General features: G+C 39.1%; 2 protein-coding genes across 2 annotated transcripts; both read right to left on the minus strand.

The window, feature by feature from the left end:
* Positions 1–865: 865 nt before the first annotated feature.
* On the minus strand, positions 866–19,888 carry secisbp2l (SECIS binding protein 2-like). The gene is made up of 18 exons (XM_077563507.1): positions 19,632–19,888; positions 16,202–16,398; positions 13,972–14,296; positions 13,432–13,570; positions 12,528–12,751; positions 12,288–12,312; positions 11,881–11,948; positions 10,877–10,981; positions 10,670–10,789; positions 9,698–9,865; positions 9,465–9,606; positions 9,200–9,369; positions 8,688–8,820; positions 8,453–8,615; positions 6,792–7,012; positions 5,601–5,755; positions 5,293–5,512; positions 866–4,999 (listed from the first exon to the last, which is right to left on the minus strand). Exons 1-18 carry the CDS (start codon positions 19,650–19,652, stop codon positions 4,368–4,370), a joined length of 3,228 nt encoding a protein of 1,075 aa, XP_077419633.1. The 5' UTR covers positions 19,653–19,888; the 3' UTR covers positions 866–4,367.
* Positions 19,889–20,902: 1,014 nt separating this feature from the next.
* On the minus strand, positions 20,903–27,952 carry cops2 (COP9 signalosome subunit 2). Its single transcript, XM_077564636.1, has 13 exons — positions 27,740–27,952; positions 27,227–27,340; positions 27,063–27,140; positions 26,861–26,986; positions 26,208–26,297; positions 26,039–26,116; positions 24,536–24,710; positions 24,282–24,460; positions 24,103–24,155; positions 23,354–23,451; positions 23,170–23,252; positions 22,268–22,326; positions 20,903–21,360 (listed from the first exon to the last, which is right to left on the minus strand). Exons 1-13 carry the CDS (start codon positions 27,791–27,793, stop codon positions 21,216–21,218), a joined length of 1,332 nt encoding a protein of 443 aa, XP_077420762.1. The 5' UTR covers positions 27,794–27,952; the 3' UTR covers positions 20,903–21,215.
* Between the last annotated feature and the right edge of the window lie 44 nt (positions 27,953–27,996).

Genomic DNA, 27,996 nt, shown 5'->3' on the forward strand with positions numbered 1-27,996 from the left:
TGTGCCTGACCTGACCACTATCCCCATATTTTTTTCATTTCTAAAGCATCTTTTCGCCACTGACTTTTCTTTTTCATCCTCCTTTGCTTTTTGCGCCGTTTATATGTTGTCGAACATTGACGTTTGTTTGTCGCCTTTTGATGAGGTCACATCGATTGGCTGCATGTCCGATGTTCATGCTGAGTGAAGCTAGCCTGAAGGGAATCCTACAAAATCCCACAGAATTACGCACACAGATAAATTCTAATGACATGGCGGAGTCAAATGAAGTAAAGTGATACATTTGCTTTTTTTTTTTTTTTTAGCTGAATTGTGTTAGAACATTAAAGTTAAGTTTTACATATACTGCATCAATGTCATCTTGAAAACACAATTACATTTATCTTTGAGTGAAATTAACATGTTTTTTTTCTTTTTCTTTTTAAACACAGGTTATCAATTACTTAACACTTGTGTTGACTACCTAAAAATTCTTTTCACAGGTTAATTAAAATAGGCTGTACGGCCAAATTGACCCAAAAGCACAATTGTGCATGCATAATGTGCAGAGCAGGACAGACCGACATCTTTTTTTTTATTACTGATTTTAGTTCATCTACTTGATCCAATTCAATTAGGTAAGGTCATTTAACAAACAAGCAAAAATAAAAACATACACCCTGGCCAGAAATGTCAAATGTCACGGTGCTTCTTATTGCACATGATTTCAGGATATCGTGTTCCTGTGTAACGTGCACACGAGCGGCAATGCCTATTTTTCGTTGCAGAGTTTTGTGTGAAAGACAAAGATGCGGAAAACATCTGTTCCAGCTGTTGCAAAAGGAGAAACAAATCACATTGTAAATAAATGAAACATCCACATGAATTATTTTTAACAACATTTTAATGATGTTAATCATCAGTCCATATAGTTCAGGGATTATGAGAAACAGCCTCTTACAATGTTGCTAGTGAGTCATAAATATTCATATAAAGACAGAACACACTGGAAAAAGTACTTCATTGAACCGTTTAACTTGTTTTCTTTGCTCATTTTAAATCACAAGACCTCTTTTCTTAGTAATGTATGTACATAGTGCAAAAAAAAGTACACGCTTGTTTTTGATGAACACTTTGATGGATGTGGCAACAAAAAAGGCCCACAAGGACAAAGTACCTTTTATTAAACTACAAACACTTTCAGGATCCAAATGTGTGACACTTAATTCGCACAACTGACTTAATTGGATTTCACTTAGAACATGTTAAAATGGCTTTGGGAAATGGATGGGTGTTTACCTTTTCTTAAATATACAATCAACACCTAATACACCTTTAGTAAAGGCATTAGCAGTGTGAAATACGTCAATTGTTCTTTAGTAAACAAGGGTCTTCTCTATCTTAGCTTATCTTTGCTATCATGATAGTTGCAGTCGGACAATGGTGTAACTGCTTTTTGAACGAAACGTCCTAGTTTTGTATTACAAATGAGAACGGCGGTGTATTAAAACAACATTACTCAACCTCGTCACAACTTCTATAGAACGCCCTAGAGCACGAACGGCCACAGTTAGTATGAAATACTGAGAGAAACACATCCAGATGAAAATGACAACCCAGTACTGTACACAGAGACGCTACTGTTTTGCTTCTAAGAAGTTGCATCCTCTTAAATGATCTGAATGCAAAATGGGGCAAACCACTTAAACATTATAAAACACTTCCTGCAGACTGATAGGAGCCATTTGAGAAAACCCGGCTGTCGGGGGAAATTACACAGCGGCCAAGCAACCAAAAAAAAAAGTGTCTTCTTTCCTTTCTTCCCTCCCTCGTGGAGCAACGAAGCTAAGGGGGAAGCGCTCACATAAATACAATATGTACAAAAAGGTAAAGCTCATGAACACAGCAACGCAAATGTAAGTGACGTGCCTGTAAACAAACACTCACACTCACACACAGAGAGCTGTAAATGGTCTATGCTCGATTAAGACGGGAGCTGAGGAGTCACAAGATCTCTGAAACTTTTCCACATTTTCTCTCAGAAATGGAGACTGTTAACTTGGGATGAGGGAAAAAATGGAAAAAGTTTCTTCCGGGTTCAAGTGTTGCAGGTTACAGGCTGAATGTTAGTATTTTTGAACCTGCCGCCGCTTGGTCCTCGACCCTCTCCGTGGTGTGCGAGTGTTCTGCACTGACGAATACCTGAGATTAGGGGCCTGATTTACTAAGACGTCAAACAGCGCGTGCTGAATTGTGTGTTCATTCATTCAGATTGCGTCAATCTGGTGGAGAAAAAAACAGCGTTTTCACCAAAATCTGGAGAGAACCACAAGTGAAAAATAAAGTATGAAGTGATGGAATTGGAAGTGGAAGAGGCTAGCAAACATATTAATGAGGTGCAGAAATCTCTCACTCCGATCATGACTGAACGTATCGTCGTCATGGTCATCATCATGTTCCATCCTGCCCAACATGGCACTTAAAACTTGGAACAACACAGAAAACTGCTGTGGGAGAGACCAGCACAATTGCTTTTCTGTGCGTCGGTGGCATAATTTTAGTGCAGAGTTGAAAGGAGTTTTGCCATGGGCGATATGGCATGACTCCTTCTTGGGATTAGCTCCACATCAGCCCTTAAATCAGTGATTCTCTAAGTGTAGTGGTATGTGGGCTCCCTCTAGTGGTATGTGAACAAATAACAGGCTTAAATGTTCAAGTTGTTACTGTATGTTACAGTTGCTTGTACATTTTTTTTGTCAAGTACAGTTCATTAAGAACAGTACAGTTGTATTTAACTTTAACACATTTTTTTTTAAACTTTTAGGACAATTTTTTTTCAAACATTTTCCTATTTAGGTGGAGTGGTAATGTTCATACAGGCCCTAATGCAGTGGCTTACACCAATAGTAAATATACCGTTGCTGTCAGGCAGAAGCCTCGTATGTCCAAATATGGTCAATGTCATATTTTTTTTTTCACAAAAAAATACGCTCAACTTTCTGAGCAGTATTGTAAAACGTTGATTCTCATTATATAACCTCAAGATTGAAAGTCTAGATGCTTTTAAGACAATAATGAGTGAAGTACTAAACAATTGTCTGGTTGAAAGTTTGGTTTGAGCACAGACTTGGATTTGCATGGCTGGCGCTGTATTCTACCATTTCAAAAGGGAAAAAAGGATTTGAATAAAAAAATCAGCTTTTAATCACATGATTTACATAGTTAACTTGCGATTAATCACAAATAAATCACATTAAATGTGTTCTAAATGTACAATAAAATCTTTTCATACTCTTTATAGAAGTAGACAAATTTAGTCATCAAATATAAATGTGGTTGTGTAATTTTATATCAAGTAATTCATAGTTAGTTAAGTTAGGGTTAAAAGGAGTGTAAAACATTGAGTCATAGATTTGTGGTAATTTTCTGCCACGAGGTGCCATTAGTGTTTCATGTTGGACGTTGGTGACGGGAACACTACATTTTTCTTTTCCAGATCAGAGAAATTGGTATTTGGTATATGAAGCAACTTGTTGACTCCAGGCCATTTTGTTCACTGTAAATTACATTTATTATTGCTAATCTGTGTGACAGTGACTCTTTTACACAACGTTGTATGTAAAATAAAACATGAATAACATCCATGCATCCATTTTCCAAACCACTTATTCCTCACGAGTCGTGGGGCATGAACAACAATTGTTTGTAATACCTTTCTGCATCGTATTTAATGCTTCTTAATGACATTTAAGGCTTTTATTTGAGCAAAATCCATTTATTACTTTTAATACTTTTAAATGACCCGTGGAAACCCCGTTTTATTGGTGCATGTTTTATGTCATTAACTGTAAACAAGATATTGGATTATTTTGAAGTGTAATAATTAGTGACTTTTCAGCCTCTACAAAATGAGTTATCTGGGGGAGGGGCATTGTAGTGATGGTGGTGTACACCTATAAACCTGAGAATTCATGATTTTGTAGAAGTGAGGATTTTGCCCGACAGCAATGATACTTTTCAGGAATAAAACCTCTGCCTTGGTTTTGATGAACAGGTCGTCAATGCTACGCACATATTAAGGTTGATCAGGATATTGTCAATTTGTGTAAAAATTTGAGAAGCACTGCCTTAGATCATTGAGAAGCTCTATTATTCCATGATGAATAGACAATATGCCATTAGAATTTGTGGAAAAGATTGGTTATTGGCTATTAAATCAGCCTCCATGCGCCTGCTTTTGCGCACGCAAATCTTGAGTAAATCAGGCTCTAGGTGCGAGATTAGGTCTGGTGTCAGAGTATGGAGATGCAAGGAGAACAGCTGCTGGTTTTATGAGATGACAACATGTGGGAAGCGGAAACTGAGGAGGAGGAGGAGGAGAAACCAAGTCAGGCCGTGACCTCCTTGACCTCCACCTGCTCTTTGCTGTCCAACTTGGTATCCACGATATCATCTGAAACTAGGCCTTCCTCTTTCTCACTCTGTGCTCTCTCCTCCTCTTCTTCCTCTTCCTCCTCTTCTTCTTCCTCTTCCTCCTCCTCCTCTTCCTCTTGGTCCTCCTCTTCCTCTGTACTGTCCTGGCTCTTAGCCAGCTGCATGTTCTCCAGGGTCTTTGACACCCACGACTCGATGCGGCTGTTGACGGTGGGCACTTCCACAGAAATGGGTTCGGGCGTGTAGTCCTCATCTTCCTCATCCTCCTCATCCGCCTCCTCCAACATGCCGGGGACCAGGGTGGAGGTGGTGGAGGTGATAGAGGAGGTGAGCGGGCCCCTGCAGCTGCCGTCCAGCGAGCCCGTCTCGGTGCTCTGCTGGGAGGCCAGCTCCAGGCGGTCGTCGACGCGGACCTCATCGCGCTCGCCGTAAGCCGGCGCCGCCGTTCTCTGCGGGGCGGCGCTTGTGGCGACTGCCGGGGTCTCGTTGTCTCTGGGGGGGTCAAGGGAAGGGGGAGGGGCACTTATTTCGGCCTCTACTGGCTCCGGAGCGTCTGAAGTTTCAACCATACTTCTCCAGTTGGTCTCTGCAGGAAGTGGGAAAGGATTTATGAACGCTTTCTTAAGACAAACATGCAAATTGTGAGGTACACCCACTTTTTTTGAGTAATGCATGTAAAAATATGTTCATGACAATACAAGTTCTGACAGTCATGCTGCCAAGTGGATACACAGGTTCATGGTGTCATCTAATCTAGTGGAAGAGCATCCATCACTGAGTAGAGTGACAATAAAAGACATTTGCAGGATATAGACAACAATTGGACCAATTAAGTGAAGTTGGCAGTCAAAACAAAGAAAGGTAGATGAGCGATCTCACCATATTCCTTCTCATTGACCTCCGAAATGGGCTCAGATATGACGGAGCAAAAGGAGGTAGCGGAGGCTGCAGAGTGGTTGCGTGAATGTCCCATGTGGTGTGGGACTTTCTTGACGTGTTTCAAAGCCTCCTCTGCCTGCTCTTGCTCCAGAGACGAAACCATGTCCTTGTAGGCCTTCCTGGCTTCTTCTGTTTGTGACACCAGGCGGTTAAATAGACCCTGGAGGAAGCAGATGAGAACATGTATTCTGTTTTACGGAGAACAAAGGAATGAAAAATAAAGTGTAATTAATTGAGTGTTGTCGTACCTCAACTCCACAGTAGTTGAAGATGCCAACCACACTAACAGCCACTTGTTTGTTGACGCAGCGTCCAAGCGCTTTTTTGCCCAAGGCAAACACAAACGGGATCCCCTGCTCTCTGGCCATTGCTATTATATTGTACAGAGCTTCATCCAAACCACCTGCAACACAGCATGCAAGTCACAGAAATTGTTCAAAACTGGAAATATAAACAATCATTTCAAAGAGAAAAAACATTTGGAGGCACCCCTACCTTAAGGGGACGCCAACCCAAAGATTTTCTTTACAATAATGTTTTATACAACCTCACTAGTCTAAACACGGCATTCTGACTAATATTGTGTTTGTGGAATACGAGTTAAGCAGTAAAATCCACTTATTTGTATCCATCTCAGTGGGAAGGTCGACTGAAAATGACATTGCAGGTGCTCAGGGCCCAGGTAACGAGTCCAACCAATCACGGCTTACCTGTTTTCTGCAGCTGAGATGTCATTTTCCGTTGACAGCAAGTGACATAATGGCTGCACCGTGAGATGGATAAAAATGGGTGGATTTTGCTGCTCAACTCATATTCCACAAACACAATACTGATCAGAATACAGTGTTTACACTAGACTAAATAATGTTGTATACATTAGTGTAAAGAAAAGTGTTTCTCTAATTGCATATATGATAGATGACAGCTAATAGAAAGGACCATAATGCGCTAACACCATATATATAACATGTACACGAGAATGAACATGTTACATAAACAACTGTATTCAGCAGTTTAATTATTCAACAGATGAACCACCTTTATGATCGTCAATAGTAAATAATAGCAAGCCTATTTGCCTAAATTACCAATGAGCACAAACCAACATATCAACATAGGAAATGTGCAAACAAATACTCACACAAGCATGTTAACCAAACAGTTATAAGCCATTCTCAACTTTTCACATTTAAATACAACGAATGCTAAGGATTACTAGCAAATTTAACTAGAAGTAGCTGCATTGAGAGTTGCAGAAACATGCATTCACTTTTGACGTGCACAAGGTGCATTCAAAGACCAACAACAAAGCAGGACATCGCAAACGCGGAAGAATAACACTATCAATGAATTAAGCCTAAAAACACCACCAAGATTCCATCAAATTTGACCTGAGAACACAAACAGCAAAAAGCTCGAGGATAAGCATCATCTCTCACCTTTGGCTTGGATCTTTTCACAGTTGGGAGAGATGATGACACACTTGATCTTACGCCGTTTCAAGTGCTTGATGACCTCTCTGAGGCCCATGACGAGGCGGCGTTTGGACTTGGCCTTGTTGGGATCCTTCTGGTAGAAAAGGTCTTGGAAGTGGACCAGCTCCTGTAGCAGCAGTGTCACACTCTCGTCGATCTCCTTGCTGAGGACTTGGTTACAGTACCTGTGGAGGACAACAACATGACACAGCACACTTTAGATGTCATGATGGTAAGGTAAAAGAAAATAGAAATCATCACTAACACTGCAGCATACCGCAATCTATATACTCAGTTTTAGTATCATTTTGTTGTATAATGTAAAAGAATCTAAACACTAAATGTTAAGCTTTTGAAGTAGCACAAATAAGCATTTGGTTTTTGTTGATTATGGCGGCACCTTTGGACAAAAGTGGTATTGTTTCCCTTTAATTTCCCTTGAAAGAACCAGATTTCCCATGAGGCCAAGCGCATATCATCGTGAAATCCGGACGTACAAGGCGTCCGCAGTTGGACTGAATTACATTGCTTCCAGTGGCTATTTTTGTTTATACAGATTGTATTTTCTCAAGTATGTTAACAGCAGACGGTGGTTGTGATCATATATATCCACCCATGCACCCCCCGAAAACCCCCCACCCCACCCCTCCCCGTGCGATGCATTCACAAGCATTCATAAACAAGAAAGAACACAACTTTTGAGTGTTGCGTGGCTGGTCGGGTCAGTCTGGAAAGGCGAACTATCAAGCTGATGGTTATTTATTGCTACCACACGTATTTCCAATAGCGAACATTAGCAATAATTATTTTTTATTTGAGCATGGAAAGCTACCTTCTAAAAAGAGCCGAGTCCCTGCAAAGGCAGCGTCGTTTGGAATCACCTGTCTTCCGCCTCGCCAGCGAGTGAAAATCCTGTACCGTGCTTTTTATTCAGGTAGGCTTTTTATCATCATTATTATTGTCGCCTCAGACAAAAATCTTCGTTTCTTGGGGTGTTTTGTAGCTTCTGCATGATAACAGTAATCGCGTGTAGACGTTTGACTTGACTTCCGTCCGGAACGACTGGGGAAAGGACGTATGCCGTAAAGCAGTCTGCAAGTTTGTAGTTTTTTTGTGTGTGGCAGAGCTCACACCATCCACCTCAAAGCTATTTAGTGCCAGTAAAAAGATACAGACCCCCTCAGGCCAGGACAAAGGTTTCATTAATCTAGCTGTAAGTCAATGTTTCATCAGCAGACTTATGAAAATATGAATTGAAGGTTCAAATCGTAATTATTGACATGATGATGTATCAAGATGGTGGTCACAGCAGAGGATTGGAAGGGACTTAGCCAAGAGGGCCATTTGGAGGATATAACTGCAAAATGTGTTGGAGAAGAGTGAGCAAGGACAATAGGCCTACAGCACAAGACACAAAGACACGTTTGTGGCTACTTGCATACATTTTTGCTGAGGAGGCACAATGTGTCAGACATCTGTGCCATCCTCTACAATTCTGCATTGTACAAAGGTCCGCCTTTACAAAAAATACCCACTAGCAGACACTTCTCCTAGTCCCGGCTATTTTTGGGTGAAACAACTAATGGCCAGATTTCTAAGAGCAATTACAAAAGTGAGTCACTTACTCTCTGAAGCGTCGACTGTGGATAATTGTGATTGCGTTTGAAGCCATGGGACTCCCGATGCCAGAGCTTGAAGGAGAACCCTGTGAGACAGGGGTGATGCTGTATGGAGAGTTCTGACTGGCTGGGGAGAGGGATGCATCACTGGGCACACTCAGGCCATTTTCTGTGACAAAGAGATGCAAGGAATTGTTAACAAGGATTTGTTGGCAACAATACAACAATTAAATTATTTCACCTTCTTGGGAGGCAGGCTCTTGGGAAAGATCTTCAGTAAAATGTAAACATTCATCTCTGTGCTCTTCTTGGCAGGACGACTCTTGTGCCATGTTTGTTTTACCTTTTTTGTCTTCTCTTTCCTTAAGAATAATCTTTAAAAAAAAAAAACAGCAGAAAAACAAAAGTGAGCTACTAATTAACAACTGATTTTCCATTTTGGGTTTACATACATGTTGGAGCTGACTTAGCAAGATCCTCAATAGTGGGCACTAAATTGCTTGCTCACTCTTATTATTTCTACATTACAAAAACAAACACCTATCCCACGTCAAGCTTCCGCAGAACAAGGAAATAGACTGAGTTTTTGCAATACTTCAAGATGTATATCTTCTATCTGTTTTCACTGCTTTTAATTGGTTATACAAGTAACGGGGGGGGGGGGACTTGACCACATTTGGACAATGTATATATACTGTAATGTAGGCTCATTGTGCCTCCGCCTCTCCTGAATCATTAGCATCAACCATTAACCTTCTTGAGAGCTGATGGTCGCTTGACTTTGGGGACTTCCCGCTCTTTCCCTCTTTTAATACGGGGAGCAGTGGAATCCAGTGGGTTAGGGGAGCCCAAGTGTGGTTGAGGGTGACCCTTCAACATAGCTGCCAAGCTGCCTGTACTGTGGAATGGCGTAGTTGTTCCAACTGCAGGAAAATAAAACAGTAGACATGTAGAGAAAAAAAAGTGCAGAATTCCAAGAGGATATTTGAATGCTAAACATCAATTCAGGCTGGAGTACCTGCGAAAGATAGTGGCTTGGTATTGGTGATTTGTCTGGCCTTCATTGCCTGCTGCTGTTTAGCCAAATCTGCCAGCATGTCTCCTAAATCCAGCGTGACAGGAGTTTTGCTCTTCTTGCCTGCTGCCTTGGTGAGAGCCTCCTGTTAAGGGGGAAAAGACAGAACAAGGTCACTCGACTAAAAAAAAGTTGACTCCAGATGAGCATTAAGTCTTGAATGCATAACACAATACCTGTAATTTCTGCTGTTCCATACTAATCTCTGAGTATTCCTGAGCAGTGGCCACGGCAGCAGCCAGGGCCTTCTTCCTCTGGCTCTTGGTCCTCTTGGCAACAGACGTGGTAATAGGGATCGGTGTCTGCACAATGTTGATGGGCGAGCCTTCCGCTAGGTTTTTTAGCTGTGATAAGAAAACAACATCAGCACATAGAGCCATGTTTTCAAAAAGTGGGAAAGTTTGGTTTGGTTCTAGAACACTTTTTTTCTGAGTCAAAAGTTCAGAGTTTCAAAGGAACCAATAAAACTAACACTTTTCAGGTACTATTGCAAATACTAACCAGTGATTTTGTATTTATCAATCAGCATCAATAGAGTGGAGCCAAACACTCAGTCATTTATAAGCAACACCAGCTTTAGAATAACAAGAATACAGATGCAACATTTGTTTAAAAAACAAAACAAAAAAAAGGATTCAAAGCCAGTGGATCTTGTCTGGTTTATGTATTTATTTATTTATTTTAAATTTAATATGACAAAGATTTTATAAAATGATGTCCAAAGTTGGACGCTTTCCACATCAATCAAATGGAATTGGGTCTTTTTTCTTTTTTACAAGACTTAACAAAACAGCAACAACCTGGAAATGCAACTTAAATCTTAAAACTACAACTGTAAATTCCTGGTCACATGCACACTGTACACAACTTATTACAAGCCCCACAGTGTAATTTTAGGGAATATTGTTTCCTCAATTTAACAAAGTAAAAAGGATATTTAGAAATAAAATCAATATTAATTTAAAGTTTACACTATTGACAAAAATTTGCTAAACTTTTTGGAAATTTACGAGAAATGTTCCAACCCTTTAAAATCCACTGTGTGGCCCAAAACAAAAAAAAAACATACGAAAGTTTACCAGTCCAAAATGTTAGCACGCCGGCATTACTTGTATACTCATGTTGACTTTAGACATTCTGAAACATACCAGATTTCTATGCAGTTTTGGCTGCATTTGCGTCTGGGCTGGAACTGCATCTGCTTTGGTGCAACGCTGGACACCACCTCTAGTGGGCAAGTCTGGGAACTCATCCCTCTCATCTTCATCCTTGTAATGTGTAAAATAAATCTCAAAGCAAGAAATACAAAGTGGAACCAGTGAAATGGTACGTCAACAAGCTATTTGTTTTCCCACTTCAAAGTAAAGGGGCTCCGGCGTGATCTCGTCACGTGTGGCCAGTGCTGGCTGCCGTCTATGTTCTGGCTTGTTTGGAAGACCGCGCCCTGGACTGTGAAAATCCTAAGAAAAAAATAATAATAATAATAAATAAAAATAAAACAAGCCTAAGTCGTTTAAAAAAAAAAAAGCCCGTAGGATTAAAAAATATATATATATTTTTTTAGAAATATGCTTAGAGCCTTTGTGTATTTATTTACTTACTACAGGGATGTGATTTGACCAAAGTGAAATTATCTGAAAATTTAGCCGGGGGTCTGGGGGCCGCTGGCACCCAGCTAGGTCCAGGGCAGTGCCCTGGTGGGGGGACAAGGCCGGAGCTCATGGGTTTTCCGTGTTTTTAAGTACTTTCAATGCACTCACATGACAAAGAAATAGACAAAACAACAGCATAAATTTTCAATGTATATTGAACTATCCATATAAAATGGCAGTTTTAGTCAACTCAAAATCAGTCACATTCAAAAACATTGGACTGCCTTTGCTTTTAAAAACTATCACTGAGAATATCATCATATCTAACTAATGTGATTACTAAGTTAACACATAAATAATGTTGAAGAGTTCAAATTTCATGAACAAATAATTGTATCATGACCAAATGAAAAGTAACTCATATTAGACCATACCACAAATGTCTTTGTTATAGCAGAAGATGTTATCTGTCGGAGTCATGTGCATACACAATGAACTACTAAAAAAAAAAAAAATCAGATTTTTTTTTTGGGGGGGGGGGAGATAAAAAAAGCGGAATTCCGCGAATTAGCGGAAAAATCACATCCCTGTTACTAATATACTCCATATTTGTATCCCTGGGTTAAGATAGTGTTAAAAGCTGGAAACTAGCTCAATTGTCATTGCAGAAGCACACTTTCATACTGAAAAGTGTAGTATAAGAAGCTAAAGAAAGCATCTTAAACAGGGGTGCCAATAATTATGGAGGGCAGTGTGTATAAATGCACCTGTGAGAAGTTACTCTGTTCAGGATTCTTCCTCTGGTCTGTTCTGTGGAAATTAAACCATGTACCTGCTAGTAGAGACAAAGATCCACAACTGATTAGAAACTATAGTACATTAGACAGTGCATTGTAAGTAACAGTGAATAATTGAGGCCATTAAAACAAGGAAGACGCATGCAAAAATTCCAAGTCCATAAAGGCAATGGTGTTCAGTTTTACCCTTTCATGTACTAAAATAACTCAAACTTTACAAACAGTTCCACCCAAGTAGAAACAGAAGTTATTAATATCTAGTTAAACGTATACTATTGAATGTGTAAAATAAAACTGAGCATTATTATCTTGGTAATTCTAGTGGATCTTATTAGGTGCCAGAGAAATGTAGTCATTAAAGCAGCATTTGAACTTACTTGTCATCACACCAGTCTCAACTCCCTGAAAAAAAAAAAAAAGATATTGCAGTTAACCTATAATAGTTGATAAGATGTGCTTTAATAATTGCTACACTTGCATTTGGACTATTAAAAAAATTGATTCATCTGAAACATTTTCACACGTCACAAAAAATGCTGCCAAACAGAACAATATGGGCAGCCAAGCCAACAAAATGCATCACTGTTAAGACAAAAAAAAACATCATGTTGCCATACGGTGGATGATGTGGACGTCTCTGCTGTTCGATGTGTTACTCCTGCTGCCTGTTTATGTTTGGGGCTACAATATCCACTGTCGCTGTCTATATCCGCTTCACTGGTGCCCTGATCGCTGTAGCGTTCAGCTGCATTGGATGCCTGTTGCCTCTTTGTTCGGTTCTTCCACAGAAGTGGACTGGCAGGCTCCCCAAAACATTGCCCGGATACCTCACCTGGGAAATCTAGCAATGATATAACATATTAGACATTAATATAAAATATAGTATTGTCAAATATAGACAGTACACGTTTACTTCATTAGTTCTTCAATCACCACGAAGATACAGCTGGACGAATAATTAAAAGTACAGTTCAGAGTCAAAAGAGCACCAACTGTCCATAATTGGAAAGCTTGAGTTGTTCTCCATGAAGTGAGGCGTAACCAGACAATTAACTAATAACAAATTGACTATTCTCAACAGCTCATCTGTGTTTTGCAGAGCACTTTTCTAGTTTAGCAATAAATATCTGTCGGCAGAGGTAAGGTTTAGGGTTAGGGTTGGTCCTTGTATTTTTTGTTTGTTTGAATATTTATCTCACTGTTACTGACCTAAATGTAAATACATTCACACGGATAAATAGACATGTTTGGCATAGAACTGAAGTGGGAGGGAATTGGGAGCTTTCATGCTGACAGGTGACATCATGACTTGCACAAATATAAATAACCCAACTGGAATCTCTACATTCCCTATCTGTTTAGAAGCCCAAGCATTTGCATAGTCAACTTGAATAACAAGATGCTGCTGTTATTGGCAGCAAGCATAACTTCCTTACTAAAAATGAAAGTAAATTGCTTTCATTCAAAGAAACTCTTGTGAAACTTTTACCATCTTTTACACTGTAGCAAGAAGATCATTACCTGTCTGCTGGGCTGCATCCACCAGTAGTACTTTCTTAGTCCAACCATCATGACCTATATTGCACACTTCCTTCTGCAAAGCCAGAGTCCTGTTTGGGGGGCGGCGACCCCTCGGTGGCTGGCAAACACCTACATGTTGCTGTTTTACATAAGAGTGATAGGAAGACAGTTTGCTGCAATTTAATCATCTTCAACATGAGAAGACAACAATACAATGAAACGTTGACTAAGAAGTTTCATTTGTTCCATGACCAATTTGAAGTGTTGAAACGCCAAAGTTGAAAATTATTTTACATTTACTTTCAAGCACAATTGAAGCTATATTAGCAGACAGTTAATGAAAAATGATGGGCACAAAAGATGTTTGAGAACATAGACACGTAGACAAAATTATTGTAGATTATCTGCTAATGAAAGAAAAAAAGAAAAAGGGAGAAAAAAAGGGGGGGGGGGGGTAATAACAAGCAACCAACCAACAAAGAAGTACCAACACTTTTGTCTACGTGATGATATGACGAGTTAAGAGTTAACCCATTTTACCTTGGGGATATTAGGTCGCACCATGCCTCTCCCTCGGGGATTCGCTATCCCGTATGCCGGCCCAAGAGGAAGAGGCCTTTCGCTAACATCTGCCGGGACCGGGTTAACAACCCCAGGCTGCACTGGGCCTGGATAGGTGCCAGGGAACGGCTGGTAGAAGCCCATCACAGGGGGGCATGGGGCAGGCATAATCTGATAGTAGGTGTAGTCATTGGACACAGGTGGCTGAGGGGAAGACATAATTGGGTAGGCCAGGTAGGGACCACCAGGTCCAGGGTTAGGATGATGCCAGCGCATGTCCCCTCCATTGTACATTGGATGCTGCCTGTGGAGAGCAAGAGAAGCCTAGTTTATGATTTTAATCGACGTTTAAAATGTTGTTTCTAGAAATGCAACTTGTGCGAGGGAACAGAAAATTAAAAGTATGTATGCACAAACTAATAGCACATGTAGTCTTTAGTAGTGACTTTTTGAATCACTAAATTTGCTAGTTGCTTTCTATTAAAAATAGCTGAGGGGGGTCAAAAAAAGTCACACTGACTTTTTCACGAACTCCTCTCTGTTTGCAGCCATGTTGTTATAGTGTAAGCAGTGCATGTCAGCGGAGATGGAGAAAATCCAGAAGCCGCTCAAAAAATGATTACAAAATCATCCTGACAAATCCAATTGAATAAATTGATGAAATTTATTAAATCACCCAACCCTAGTACATAGTTACCATGCTGATCTGGTTATGAACATAAAATGCACATATTTAACTAAAAAATAAATTACAGTGGTCAAACAATTAAATATTTAAATCAAATTAATCACATTTTAGAATTTTGATTAATCACGATTAATCGCTTAATTAAAATGGCTTTTTATCAAAAAAAATTTTGCCAAATTCAAAGAGCATCTGTTATGTGTTCATTTTTATTTTTTCGCCTTTAAAGTTATGAGGACGTCTTCAAATGTTTTTATCCACTGCACATGCTCATCCCCTCTTTTTCTAATCAGTGAATTACTTGCATAATTTAAATTTGAAAAAATATATATATATATTTTGACATGAACAAATATTGTGGATGTCATACGCAAACATTCATTAAATGCTTTACTTTAATGCATGTAGTTATGTTGATTGCTCAAACCCAACCCGTGATACCTTTAACGTAACCATTCGCTGTCAGCTAAAGAATCATCTGTGGTCAAAACTAATAGTCTGATTAATCTGCATTAATACATGATTAATGCGATAATTTTTGGTGATTAATTAGTTAAGGCTTTAACTTTGACAGCATTAAAATAAATACATCAACAAATATAGTAAGATGTTTTAAGAGAGAAAGGTCTCTGTTTGCATCTGTGGCACCACAACAAAGTACATGATGGTTAGTTAAGATGTGTTCATGCTACAGAAATGTGACATGTTAACAACCAACAAACTATAGCAGTCATTTCCTTGCATTCAAATAGTGCGGAAGGAAACAAAGGAGCGGATGTGTGCAGGATATAGAAGATCACTAGTGTGGACAAAAATGAGCTCGCTGGAAGCTGGTTGTGATGCCATGTCCACTTGGGAACTCCGGGGCGTATCTCTTCCTTAACCACGTTACAAAAAAAATACATTGTTGGGATACCGCACTTGTGGCCAAACATGTTTTCATAACTGAGTTTTAGTTGCTCCTGAAGTTCTGCGAAACAAGTGTGAAACCATATAAATATGTAAACTCCTTGTTACTGCATTAAAGGTTGAAATGAGCCTCTTCGGCACATATCTTTAAAAGAGGAAAACAACTTGCAAACCTGTTACTGCCACATCCTGAAGATGGGAAAGTCCCCAAAAGAGATTCCATTAGATCAGTTACCCAACATTGAATGGAAATCCCAATTTTGGCCACCTCGCGATGTATGTTTAAAATAAACAAACAAAATAAGACACAAAAATATGTGACAACGATACAAAAAGTATGTTTAATGTCTTTTTTTGTCATTGGGTGCACTCAAATAGAGCAGCGAGGATCATGGGCGTTGTTCAAAGCGATGTCTGCTTACAAACTGTTGCAGAAGCACAACAATGATGGGATGGGCAAAAGATCAGGAAATGGAGCGAGGCTACTGTGCCTGAGAGAACTCTTCCATTCCAAAATTTTGTCTGCTCCAACATGCAATTTAAAGAGAAATCATGCTAATGTGGCGCCGCATATTAGCGGTTCCATTTCGCAACCTGTGACACTACCTACAGTACCTGTTGGGTTGGTTCTCCTGAACAAAAGGGTAGCAGGTGATGAGGTAGCTTGGTATAGGAGTAGTTTCCACCCCTCCGTTGCCCCCTCCGATACCTCCGCCAGCTCCTCCTCCAGACAGACTCATGTTGACCAGGGATCCTTCGAAACCTTTCCTCTGTGGGATGAACGGTTCCACTTCCAGTGAAAGTTTTACATCCTGTAAAAAGTAAAGCATGATTATTACTGCTAAAATAGGAGCAAATAAACCAAATTAATCATCACAAGTAATTGTTGTCTTACTCAAAAAGGGCTTATAATTGCCTGTAATATGTCACAAGATGGAAGTTAAGCTCTCCCTTTCTCATGGAAATGGCTATGGCCCAACCTCCTACATTCGATCTCAAGATTCAGTGTCAATCATGAAAGCTCAGTCCAGTGAACAGCAGAACTTTATCTTTTCATGACGTTTGCTTATTCTTTTTGCTTTTCATCAATACAGTTTTTATTCCAATAGACGGCACAGCCTCAACAAGGGTAATTAACTGATTTTTTTTCACTTTTTTTTTTTTCAAGGACGTTATGTGAAGTAAGCAGTGTGTTGTTGCAAAATGTAGCCAGGCTTGTATGTTTTTCGTTGTAAGATAAGGCTTGCCTCCCTACACCATAGGACATATGACAAATATGAGATTGTAATGTAATAAAGAGCCAGCACTTGCCAGAAATTCCTGCAGCTCCTTTAATGTTGCTTTTGGGCTCTTAGCAGCCTCACTGACCAGTTTTGTTTTCTTCTTTGAATACATTTCGGAAGGGCTACTTCTTGGTAATGTCACTTTTCAACCATATTTCCTACACTCAGTCATGACTGTCACCGTGTTTCTATTGTAATGCCTCAGAAATTATTTTGTACTCCTAAGAGATTGATGATGATATGTATATTTGTTTACTTCAACACTCGAAAATACTTTTTTTCTTTAATCCCAGTTGAGTAATACAGATTATACGCCACATTAACTCATTCATGCCATAAATTCATTCAAAAAAAGATTATTACAAATTCGGGGCATCAGGCCGTTAATTTTTTTAATCATAATTAATCGCATGACTTCACTAGTTAACTCATAATTATATCACAAATTGTATATCTGTTCTAAATGTACAATAAAAAAAATCTAGGTTTTCATACTCTTGTTAACAAAAGTGGGGGAAAAAATGTTAAACTAATAGAAATAGTTAAAATGAATTTTTGACATTTATAGCCATCAATGGCAGTGAATGAGTTAAAGATTTAAAAAATTGCCACTTTTTGCCAATTTTTTTGTGGGTGGGGAGAATGTTTGAATGCCATTATGTTTTATGTTGTAATGGAGATATGTTTGTGTTTTTAGAAAAAAACATTTTCCCTGTTGACATTTCCAAGAATTTTCCCCAGACTTAATCAACTTGTGTCTATATATGTCATACTATAATAGGCAGATTGGATTGAGTTATTTATTTGTTGAAAATATTTTTAAAACATTGTCCTTGTTGTCCTCTTGCTGTGTCCAAGATTAGATTAAATTAAAAGAGGGGTGAGCGAGTTCAGCGAACAAAGAGGCTTCCTAATTTCTCTCGAACAGTGCTCGGGATGCAAGTTACACTGAAGTCTGTACATGTAACACAGCCAGCTATTGTGTCCCACCACCAATGGCGGTGGGTGGTTCATTTCCCCCTCCACTTTTCCTTCACGCATCCACAAATGGCATCTTGTGTAAATAGAATTTTAGCAGAATAAGCATGGATAGTCAAATCACTGAAACTAAACGGCAATGTTGACTCTCAAGATGCAAGATACGACTGCAAGTGATTGTTTTGTAGCGGTACAAAAGCTTGTAGTAGCACTTGCAAGTTCACGGCCAGGTGAAGGAACCACTGCTATTTGAGCATAAGATTCAGCCCGTCATGTAATTCTAAGAACAAACCTCAGAGGAACTGTGAAAAAAAGCCCCAAATACTAAACCACAAAATGCTCATAACTTGGTTCCAAAGTGGCGTAATACATTCTTATACATTTAATTTAATAAGACACACCGTGAAATGGGTTCTGATAGAAAAAAGGCTCCCATAGCAAGGTGTGATGGGATTACGTCTGAGAGGATAAGAGAGAGAGCAACACAGGATAAGCTAATTACACAGCACGGACCAGCTAAAGCCACACGTGCACAAGTAATGAAACTTGAATTTAGAACTCACATCAGAGGTGATAATAATTGTAATGTGGCGCTGTGTTTGGATTTTGAATGGCCCCAAGTGGACGAAACCCTTGACTGACTCTGCGTTTGTGTGTGTGTGTCAGCGCACATGTGAAGGAGAATAGCTGCAATTGTGAAAGTTCCATTGAGGTCACAGGCAGATGTGCATCTTTTGAGGATGGTAGAGTCAACAAATAAATAGGGATCCACTGAAGCTTTTTGTTTTGCAAAAATTAAGCATCTTTATGCTATAGAAGTGCTATACAAGTGTCACTTACCATTATTATTATTAGGAAATTATACTTTTTAACATTGCACCTATATATGTTGTGCACCTACTCAGGTATGTGGACTGAGACTTTCAAGATGTTTGTCATGTGCACAGAAAAAAATCATCACTGTAATGGGAAGACCCAAAAGTAAAAGGGGGGAAATTATAAATAAACATGAATACTGAAACAAAGGTGGTCTAGTAGACATTCAATATGATCAATTTCTGCATTTATTCAATATCTACGCACTAATACTCTTTGTCCATAGTAACACAATTCAGCACATAGTGTAGAATGGCTGTGTTTGAGTAATTTCGTCATTCCTGCACCCTGGTAGGACAGCCAAAACACTGGCACGCCGAATGTTTCTGCACTCGTCACACACACACACGCCAGTGGAATGTCATAAATGCTGAAGAACCAGACATTCTTCCCCACACTATTAAATCTCAGCGCCTCACCTAAAAACACTCTCTCGCGTTCCTTTGGAATGGCTGCATGAGAGTTTACTCTTCGTCGATAGGGACTGAATAAATTGTCGCTCAGCTGTCGCTGCTTCTAACAGTCGTTCAGTGACAGCTGAGATGTTTTGTCACATGTAGCAACAAGCCAAGTTAGCATCAACATTAGACATATCGCTCTCATCGCAGAAGGCAATAATAAAAATAAAGAAATAAATATATATATATTTGGATCATATCACATATCCTTAATCCTCCACAAAACCACAATAAACGTGTGACAGATAAAAACCAGAAACAAAAACAAAAAATCAATGGATGATATAGCCTTTATGTGAGAAAAGCCGTTGCCGTTAGCTCTACTGACAATGCTAACCAAGAACTGCTCTGCTGCCCATCTCAAAACAACGTGTTATTTATATGTTTAAATACACACATAAATAAAACAAACTGCAACATTATAGTGCGGAATTAAGGAAAGTGAATTACCTTAATGTCACTTGCATCCATGTCAGTCACCCACACTGCGACTGCCCGTCATTGACCCAACAGCGGACGTCAGGATGTGGGCCTTTTTATCTTTTTCATGGTAAATGATAACAATCCCCTACGGTTTAACAAAATGTACACTAGGCGGCCCTAACTGAATGCACAATCGGGCTTTGAGGGGGAGAAGCGTCCGCTAACCGTGCGTTTAGCTCCAAGCGTTTCCCACTGGCGATGAAGCCCGTCCAGTAGAAACTGGAGTCACCTGAGCGGAAGTAGTCGGGGCCGAGCGATGCTCCTATTGGCTGGAATATGTTCCACGTCCAATCGCGTCCAGGCACAGTCCCTTTAATAAGTGACGTCCCGGCTTAGTAAGTGGCGTCAGACAAGCTCGGCGTGGAGAATATACACACCTCTTTTGTTTATTTTATGTTGTTACATTAACAAAGGATGTGTTACTAAATTGTCAAGATATATATCCTGTCAAAAAAAGAAGTTTACACACCTCCTGTTCAGATCCCAGGGTTTTGTGATATAAAAATTAAACAAATCTAAATAATTTTCAAACGTTTTCCACCATTAATGTGCCCTGTAACCTGTACAACACACCCGGAAGAAGGGGGGGAAAAGCCCCAAAAAACAATCTTTTCAAGATGGTACGTAAAAGTGACCGCATAGTGTGCATGCACACCCTCTTATACATAGCTGTTATGGATGTGTTCAAGTTGAACCCAAGCACATTCTAACTCATATTAAACATAAATCAGCTTTTAAAGAGCCTCTGATTAACCCCAAATACAATTCAGATGATCAGGTAGGTCTTCCACTGTGGATAGATCTGTATTCATCCATAAAGGAATTCCATCATATCTATAGGAAAGAAAAGCAGAAGATGACTATTACTAAACTAAAACTACATTTAAAAAGTAAACACTTGGAGCTACTGGAAAAGCAGCCACTTGGGTCATTTTTGTTGCCCAATATCATTGAAGTATCGTGCATCCTTTTTTCAATAGCCTTGATATCCAGGTTAAGGTCTAGTAAACCCTTTGTTCTCACTATAAAACAATTTAATATCCAATAATACCCAGCTTTATGGCAAACCATGTAAGCAACTGTTTAAAATACTATTTACTTGAGCACATAATCATGAAAAGTTGTGTGCTGCAAATAAATGCTTGCCCCAAATATATTGAATAAATGCTCCAACAGGTTTTTCCATTGCAAAGTGTCTCTTTTTCACGATGAAAATACTCCATTCCAAGTTCAAACTATTAAGTGCTGACAGGAGTTTATTACCAACAGGCAACAGTATACATTAAAATACTGTGTATGACTTCTCATACACATTTGTACAACCAATATATCTGCACATGGAAGGATCTGCCAATCTGGTACATGAAAAACAACAGTGTCAGTGATTTCCCCTCGTCAGGACAAAACAACATATTCTCGGGGCTCTTCTTGAAAATCGGTGGCGTTTTTCAAAACGTGTGGCATATCTCTCTCGTCTCCGAAGCACGGTAGCATACTTGATGGATGTATTCAAACATGCCATTTTCCTTGTCTCTTGATTTTTCAGTGGCATCATGTGAGCTTGCTCACAATGGCCTGGTTGAGAGAGTTCAGCTGATTAGTCCATTTGTCTAAAGCTGTGTAGCGAGCCCCTCCCCTTTTCTGGTAGTCGAGTTCTAGTAGCTGGTTGACTTGGTCGATCCGCCCCTGGATGGTGCTGAGAACAACGCAAACGAAAAAAAAGAAGAAAAAAAAGGAAAGCAATTAAATAAATAACAGCTATACATGGTGGAAAAATACATTCATCAAGTAATATGCAAGGTCACAGCATAATGACTCTGTTTGACATACAGTAGATATGAAAAGTCTACACACACTTGTCTAAATGTCAGGTTTTTGCGATATAAATAAGACCACGGTAAGGCAGATATTGCCACATCAAGATGGAGTGCTGTCATATAAGCCAAAAGGAAGAAAAAAAAAGATTTCTCTTTGTCGCTTTTTTTTAATATATATATATACACATCTCAAAAAGGGGTGTAACGCCTTTTGATATCCACTGTAGGTGGAGATTCATTTCATTCTGTTGAGAATCTCCAGTGAAAAGTAAATGTAAAATGAAGTGGCTTTGAATGAGACAATGAAGGAACGAAACTAATTCTAATCGTGCTAGTATGCTACCTTTATTGAATTGTTAAAATTTTATCTGCTACAATTTAATAGCTGTCAGAGCAGTTTTGAACAGCGTTGTGGCTATCAATTTACATAAACGGTACCGGTAAGTGTAAACGAGTATTTTCACATCTGCATTCTTTTGGGGTTTCACCACACTTCTGGTAAAATGAGACTCAATTTTGCTGCTAATTAATTCTATCACATTCTTGTAAGGGTAGAAAGATGCCAACAATGAGGAACTAAAAAGATAAAAGCAAGTCTCATTTATTTATTGTCATAGTGTAGTGCATGTGTTAAACTCAAGGTCAGATTGAGCCTGTCACAACGTTTATGTAGCCTATGACAGTAAATCACTTGGGTCTATTGTATGTCTCCTGTTAAATCGGTACCAAAATTGAAAACTATCTTCTCTTTCTCTGTAACAAGTACACAAGGAAGATGACACATACTTATCCAAAATACACTGCACCAGCAAACTCTCCACATCACAAACATCGATATTCAGCTCCTGAAACACAAAGCAAAGAGACTGTTGTCACCAAATGGATGGTTCCTCCCTTCTGTTTGATTTTGAAAAGACAGATTTTAACTTCAAATGCAAACTTTAAGTTGAGTAAAAGAAGACATTTCACCGGGCGGTCAAGTATTGAGTCTTTTCCAATCATTATTTATTAAATACATTTTTTCCATTTCTGCAAAAAAATTTAAAGTGCCATATAATAAAAAACAATGGCCTTATGCTAAAACATTAGATAAAATAAAATGTATGTAACCAGTTTTAATATGACTGGCAAAGGATAAGACACTCACGCAGCTTCCAGATGAACCAAATTAATTATTTTAAAAGTGAGTCATTTATTCTGATATAAACAGCACGGTATCATCCTACAGTATATCACCTCAGAATTTTTTTATCTAGTCAAACATTTTCTACAGCACTAGTCTTCATCACAGAGGAGGGAGGCAGAACCTACCCTGCTAACTCCGGCTATGTACACCGTAGACGTTTACAATTACCGTACATGGACCATTTAGACTCTTCACTTAACCTAAATGCATGCTTTTGGAATGTGGGAGGTGGACAAACCAGAGAAACCCAAACCCAAACCCTTACCCTAACCCTAAACCCCACGCAAGCACAGAGAGAACATGCAAACTCAGAACAGAGACTCTAACACCAAACTTTAGAACTGTGAGGAAGCCACACTAACCACTAGGACACCATGCTGCTATTTCTATTATTACGTAGGAAAATATTTGTTTTGACATATTTTAAAAATACGTATATAGATAGGGCTGGGTAAAACATAAAACATGAAAATCCTAAAAGCTGTGATATCAATAGACTTACCTTAGATATGAAAGGGATGTGTATTCTTGTGTATGGTTTGATGAGTTTGATAAGTACTTGAGTTCTAATATTGCGTAGCAGCTCTGCAAAATAAAAAAATAAAAAAAGAGCGTAACTGTATTTGCAAGACATTCTTGGTGTATGTTTACAGCCACCACCCCCGACAGGAACAGTCAGCACTCACCCTCTATGTGCTCTCTGATAAAGGGGTCGTCCATTATGTTACTGTGATTTGTTTTCAAGATTTTCTCAAATTCAGTGATGTCGTTGTTCTGGTAGGCGCTGAAGAGACAAACAATCAATGTTGTTAAAAATCTACACTTGGCGTTTAAATGACAGCTGACAATTATGAGGTAAAACAGAAAAAAAAGAAGCACTTTTAAGTGTATTTTCTCTCCTTTTGTGTATACAACAGTAGCACGTACATTATATAAGTGCAGTAGAGCTTTTTCGGTGCTTTGCTTTATGAGTGACCCAAATTAGTAGTTGCTGTATCGCCCAATCAGCTCAAAGTATTGTACTGAATGTCGCGCCTTTCCCGAGCAGATAACATTGGATCAGTCCCAGATTGATAGTGTGAAGACTCCACATTGGCAGTCTTGCTCTTGCCAGGTTACGGATTAATGACATTGCCATTCATTTTAATGTAAAGTTACGAATGTGGTTACGAAAGGAATTCAACCACACACATTTTTAAATCAAGGCACCACTGTAATTCCTTGACAACAAGATATCACCAGATTACTTTTTTAATAGATAAGAGGAAAAATTCCTTTTTTTTTTTTTCAAAAATCTTCAAATCACTAACTTTGAATATTCGGGATTCACTGTCATATGCATGAACCATTTCAAGAAATTAAGAATTACGTACTGCACTTTTATTTAAGAGGTGAATAACAAGGACTGACTCCAATAAGAAAACAACATTCTTACCTTACTAAATTTGTCATTGCTAATATCTCTGGATCATTTTTGTATGGTTTGGCCTTTGAGGGGTAAAGAAAGGGAAATATTAACATTTTAAAAATGAGTTCTACAATTCTGTTTTCAAGACAAAAAAGGAATTTGGGGGAACACAAATTTTAAACGGTACAGTAAGTGAAACATCATACCTCTTGCGAGTCAAAAGGATTAATTCCCGACTTCATTAGCATGTTGGCGAGCACTAGGTACTTCAGACACGTCGTCCTTCTCGGGCTTCCAGACTCGTCATAGTTTTTAAAGGCCTCAAAGAAGTCTGTGTGAGCTTTTTCAAACTCCCCCTCTCTCAGATGCATTTTCCCGCCGCATTCTGTTCAGGAACAAACAAGCACACATCATTCATCGGAAAGAAGATGCAGAAGTTGCTGAATACAAAACCGCTTACCTCGGATGACACCCATTATAAGAGGATGAGGAATGGCAGATTTAATGTGGAGCGATTGCTCGTACAGGGCTTTCAATTTCTTGTTGTTTTTTTGTGCTGTGTACATCTGAATTTCCAGAGCGTAGATCTCTAACAACTGCGTGCCTTTCTTCAGGTCATCCTCTCCATCATCTGTCTGTGACGACAAGGAAAAGAAGAAGAGAAGACACTAAGGCTTCCACAAACAACTACTTCGCTAGTCGACTAGAAGTGATAGCAGTCGCGATTAGTCAACTAACTTGGATCATATGTAAATTGCAGCAGATTGCACCAGCACGCAGCTGTTCTTGCGTAACAGTCATTAGCTTACACCTTAACCTATGTGTGCCAATGCTCGTTTCCAGACACCACTGTGTCCGGAATGGAAAAAGGCATGAGCCACAACGTGCTTTTCTTTACGTTGGCCCCCTTTGCTGCCATGAAAGGTAAGTTTACATCACGTTAAATATTTTGGGCGAAGTGCGACCTATCTTTGGGATAGCGAACACCCGTTAGCCATGACACTAGCCACAGTGCTTGTGTTTACATCATAGATGACCCGGATTACCACTACTGCGCATGTGCATCACTGGCTGGCGGCAGATGCCAGCAGGAGCAGCGGGAGACGAGGAAGTTTTAAAAGAAAAACAAAGCAGCAAAAATAATAATACTCTATTAAATTAGCTGTCGATGGATTTGGTCATCAACATATTCGTGACTAGTCAAGTAACATTGCCAGCGGCAGCCCTAATCCAAACTCAACACACACAAAAAACTGAAAATGAAAAATCTTAGTCCATTCAGAGGACAGCAACAAGTGTCATATAGTCATTTTATTACCTTTTAAAACCTTCTGAATTACTTTACAACAGCAGTGTGGGCCACAACTAGTAATTGCACTCCCCTCACCACCAACTACAGTAATAAACTAACCCAGTGACTCTCAAAATTCACACTGTGGGACTCCTTTTAGTTTTGAATGAATAAATTACTCAAACGTTCAAACTGCATGTTACAAATGGCTTTTGTTTTTAATCTTCAGTATAGTACATTTGTTCAGTACAGTTCAATTGTATTTAATTTTTCAGTACAATACATTTGCATGTAATCTTTAAGAACATTCTTTTCAAACATTTAATATGGCAACAAGGTTTATTAACTTTTATGTGCAATAAATGTCTATCATTATTTAAATATAGTTTTATATGTCCTTATATTTTAAATGCAGTGTTAATGGTATGCTTGATAATATTTAAGGAAGGATAATCAGTTCAGAGAATGGATGGAGTCTGAGAAAATACGGTATAGATTTTTATACTACCCCAGGTTGTTGTTGACATGGATTAAATCTATAGATTCGTATGCACAATTGTCAAAAAACAATCTGTTCTGGAAGATAGTTGAAAAGCTGATGCAATTCATAGTCAATTACTAAGGCGTGCAACCATGACATAAATAGCTCTCATGTAATGAGAGTCTGGTTACCTGGCAAGACTGGTGTAATTGCCTCAGGATCTTCTGCAGCTTTCCAAACTCTTCTCTCTCCAGGTACAACTTCCCCAGCTATAGTGACAAAACAACACATTACAGTTCACTTATTTGACTACAAATGTAGACGGTGATAATGTTGAGGTGCAGAATAACCTTTAGGTACCTTTGTGTTGGTTTTAAACCAAAGTCTGTCATTTTTTGCATCTTTTAAAGCTTCCAGAGTAGTTTCGTAGAACTCTTGTAATAAATCCATCTAGCAACATAGGAAACACACTTATTAGCATATAACACAGAAAGACACATAAACATGAAAAGTTTTCATTTTGTGTCCCAACCCTATTGTAATATTACATGTTATAACTTATTTTGAAATCTATTCAAACCACTTTCTGTGTACTAAATAGAGGACTGACGCTGTTTTGACTGATGCTGTCTTGCCTGACTTTCCGAAGGCAAAACTGTGTCATACTTATGCATACAAAACTTGTAATTCTCTTTGTTTTATGTGTATTGTGACAGCAAACTTCAACTTGAAGCCTCTTTTTCCCGTGAAGGTGTGTTTACTATCTGCCAAACTGCTGCTTGATGTGTAGTGAGATGAGTTCACTGCCTCCATAATACCAGTTGTAGCTAAAAAAAAATAAAAATAAAAAGGAGCACAAAAGCTCACATCTTAATATAATCATATTATCATCTTAATATGATTAAATTAAGATGTGAGCTTTTGTGCTGCTGTTACTTATATCTGAGGAATGACAACATATTCTAACTAAAATAACCGACGGATGAATTTATTTTCATAGTCATTAACTGCACCTGTTTGGAGGTTGAGATGTAGTCCAGAATGGAGTTAATGGACTTTTCTGAGTAGTTCCTGGTGACTGCACTTCTTATGTACGTCAGCAACTGTTTGTATCTGTTCATCATCTCCGGGAAATTAGTCTGCAGTAAAACACAGCAAAACAATTATTCATGGTAATATCTGCTACATGTTACAGGTCAATGTCAGATTATTTACCAGTTTAAAGTTGATTTTAATCATCTGTTTGAGTGCCTTGAATCCCCATTCGCCTTTCTCGCCTTCTAAATCCAATACCTTAAGATGAAAACAGTGAGTAAATAGCGTAACTAAAATGATGTTTGTAACAATAGCAGACAACATTGAACTGAGGAGCACTCCACCTTCTGGAAACTGCTGAGTGCTGCTTTGGGATCATCCTCCTTCAATGCTTTGGAGTTGTAGTACTGGTTCTCCAGGTCAACATTTGGCTCTGAATTGCTGTCTTCTGAGTATTCCTGAATGTTAGCACATGTGCACCATTACAAACTCCAATGTTGAAGTTGCAAGCAAAGCGTAACAAAAGTTCAGGGAAGCAAAGCATAACATGAGCTCTTCCTGCTACTACGAACGACTGCTAAAGTTAGCCAACGAATGTGCTAACTAACCAGTTGCAACGCAGAGTTTTCGTCAAAAGATCTGCAGAACGCATGCAAGTTTAACTAAACTACCCTACAAAGTTGTTTATTTTTGTTAGTCAGGTCTATAGTGCTGAGTTTGTGTGTGTGGCCAGCTAGTAGACTATATTAGCCCAACAAGCTAACTACGAGGCTAACGCTAGCAAGCCCGCATTATCGTTGCTTTCCGGTTCTGCCAAAGATAAAAGGCACAAGTTGGGTCATTTTAGATGGAAATACCAGGTCGTAGTCCTCTTCGTCGTCACACATGAAATCGTCCTCCATGTCAGACATTGTGCTGGTCCTTGTTGTCCTTGTTCAGAGACGAATAGTTGGCCGGCCTATGCTGTGTTTTGCGGCGATGGGGAGGAGATGGTGTGTCAGGGTGGCAAAGAGGCACCACCGCTCAACTTCTGTCACTAGATGGTGCAATTGGATCGCCTCTCCATCATACTCACGCTTACTGTGGAGTGCAGGAATAATGCGGTATTTGTGGA

This window comes from Vanacampus margaritifer, chromosome 4, assembly GCF_051991255.1.
Source record: "Vanacampus margaritifer isolate UIUO_Vmar chromosome 4, RoL_Vmar_1.0, whole genome shotgun sequence".
In the NCBI taxonomy this organism is placed as follows: domain Eukaryota; kingdom Metazoa; phylum Chordata; class Actinopteri; order Syngnathiformes; family Syngnathidae; genus Vanacampus; species Vanacampus margaritifer.

Excerpts from the sequence above, each read along its gene's own strand:
- secisbp2l (XM_077563507.1), bottom strand. The coding sequence starts at position 19,652 with ATGGATGCAAGTGACATTAAG. Across the intron at positions 9,866-10,669 it reads CAAAACTGCATAGAAATCTG|CTAAAAAACCTAGCGGAAGG; the intron begins GTATGTTTCAGA and ends TTCTTATCACAG. Across the intron at positions 7,013-8,452 it reads CACAGTCGACGCTTCAGAGA|GTACTGTAACCAAGTCCTCA; the intron begins GTAAGTGACTCA and ends TGTCCTCCACAG.
- cops2 (XM_077564636.1), bottom strand. The coding sequence starts at position 27,793 with ATGTCTGACATGGAGGACGATTTCATGTGTGACGACGAAGAGGACTAC. Across the intron at positions 27,141-27,226 it reads CACTCAGCAGTTTCCAGAAG|GTATTGGATTTAGAAGGCGA; the intron begins GTGGAGTGCTCC and ends TTTCATCTTAAG. Across the intron at positions 23,452-24,102 it reads GCAATGACAAATTTAGTAAG|CGCCTACCAGAACAACGACA; the intron begins GTAAGAATGTTG and ends TTGTCTCTTCAG.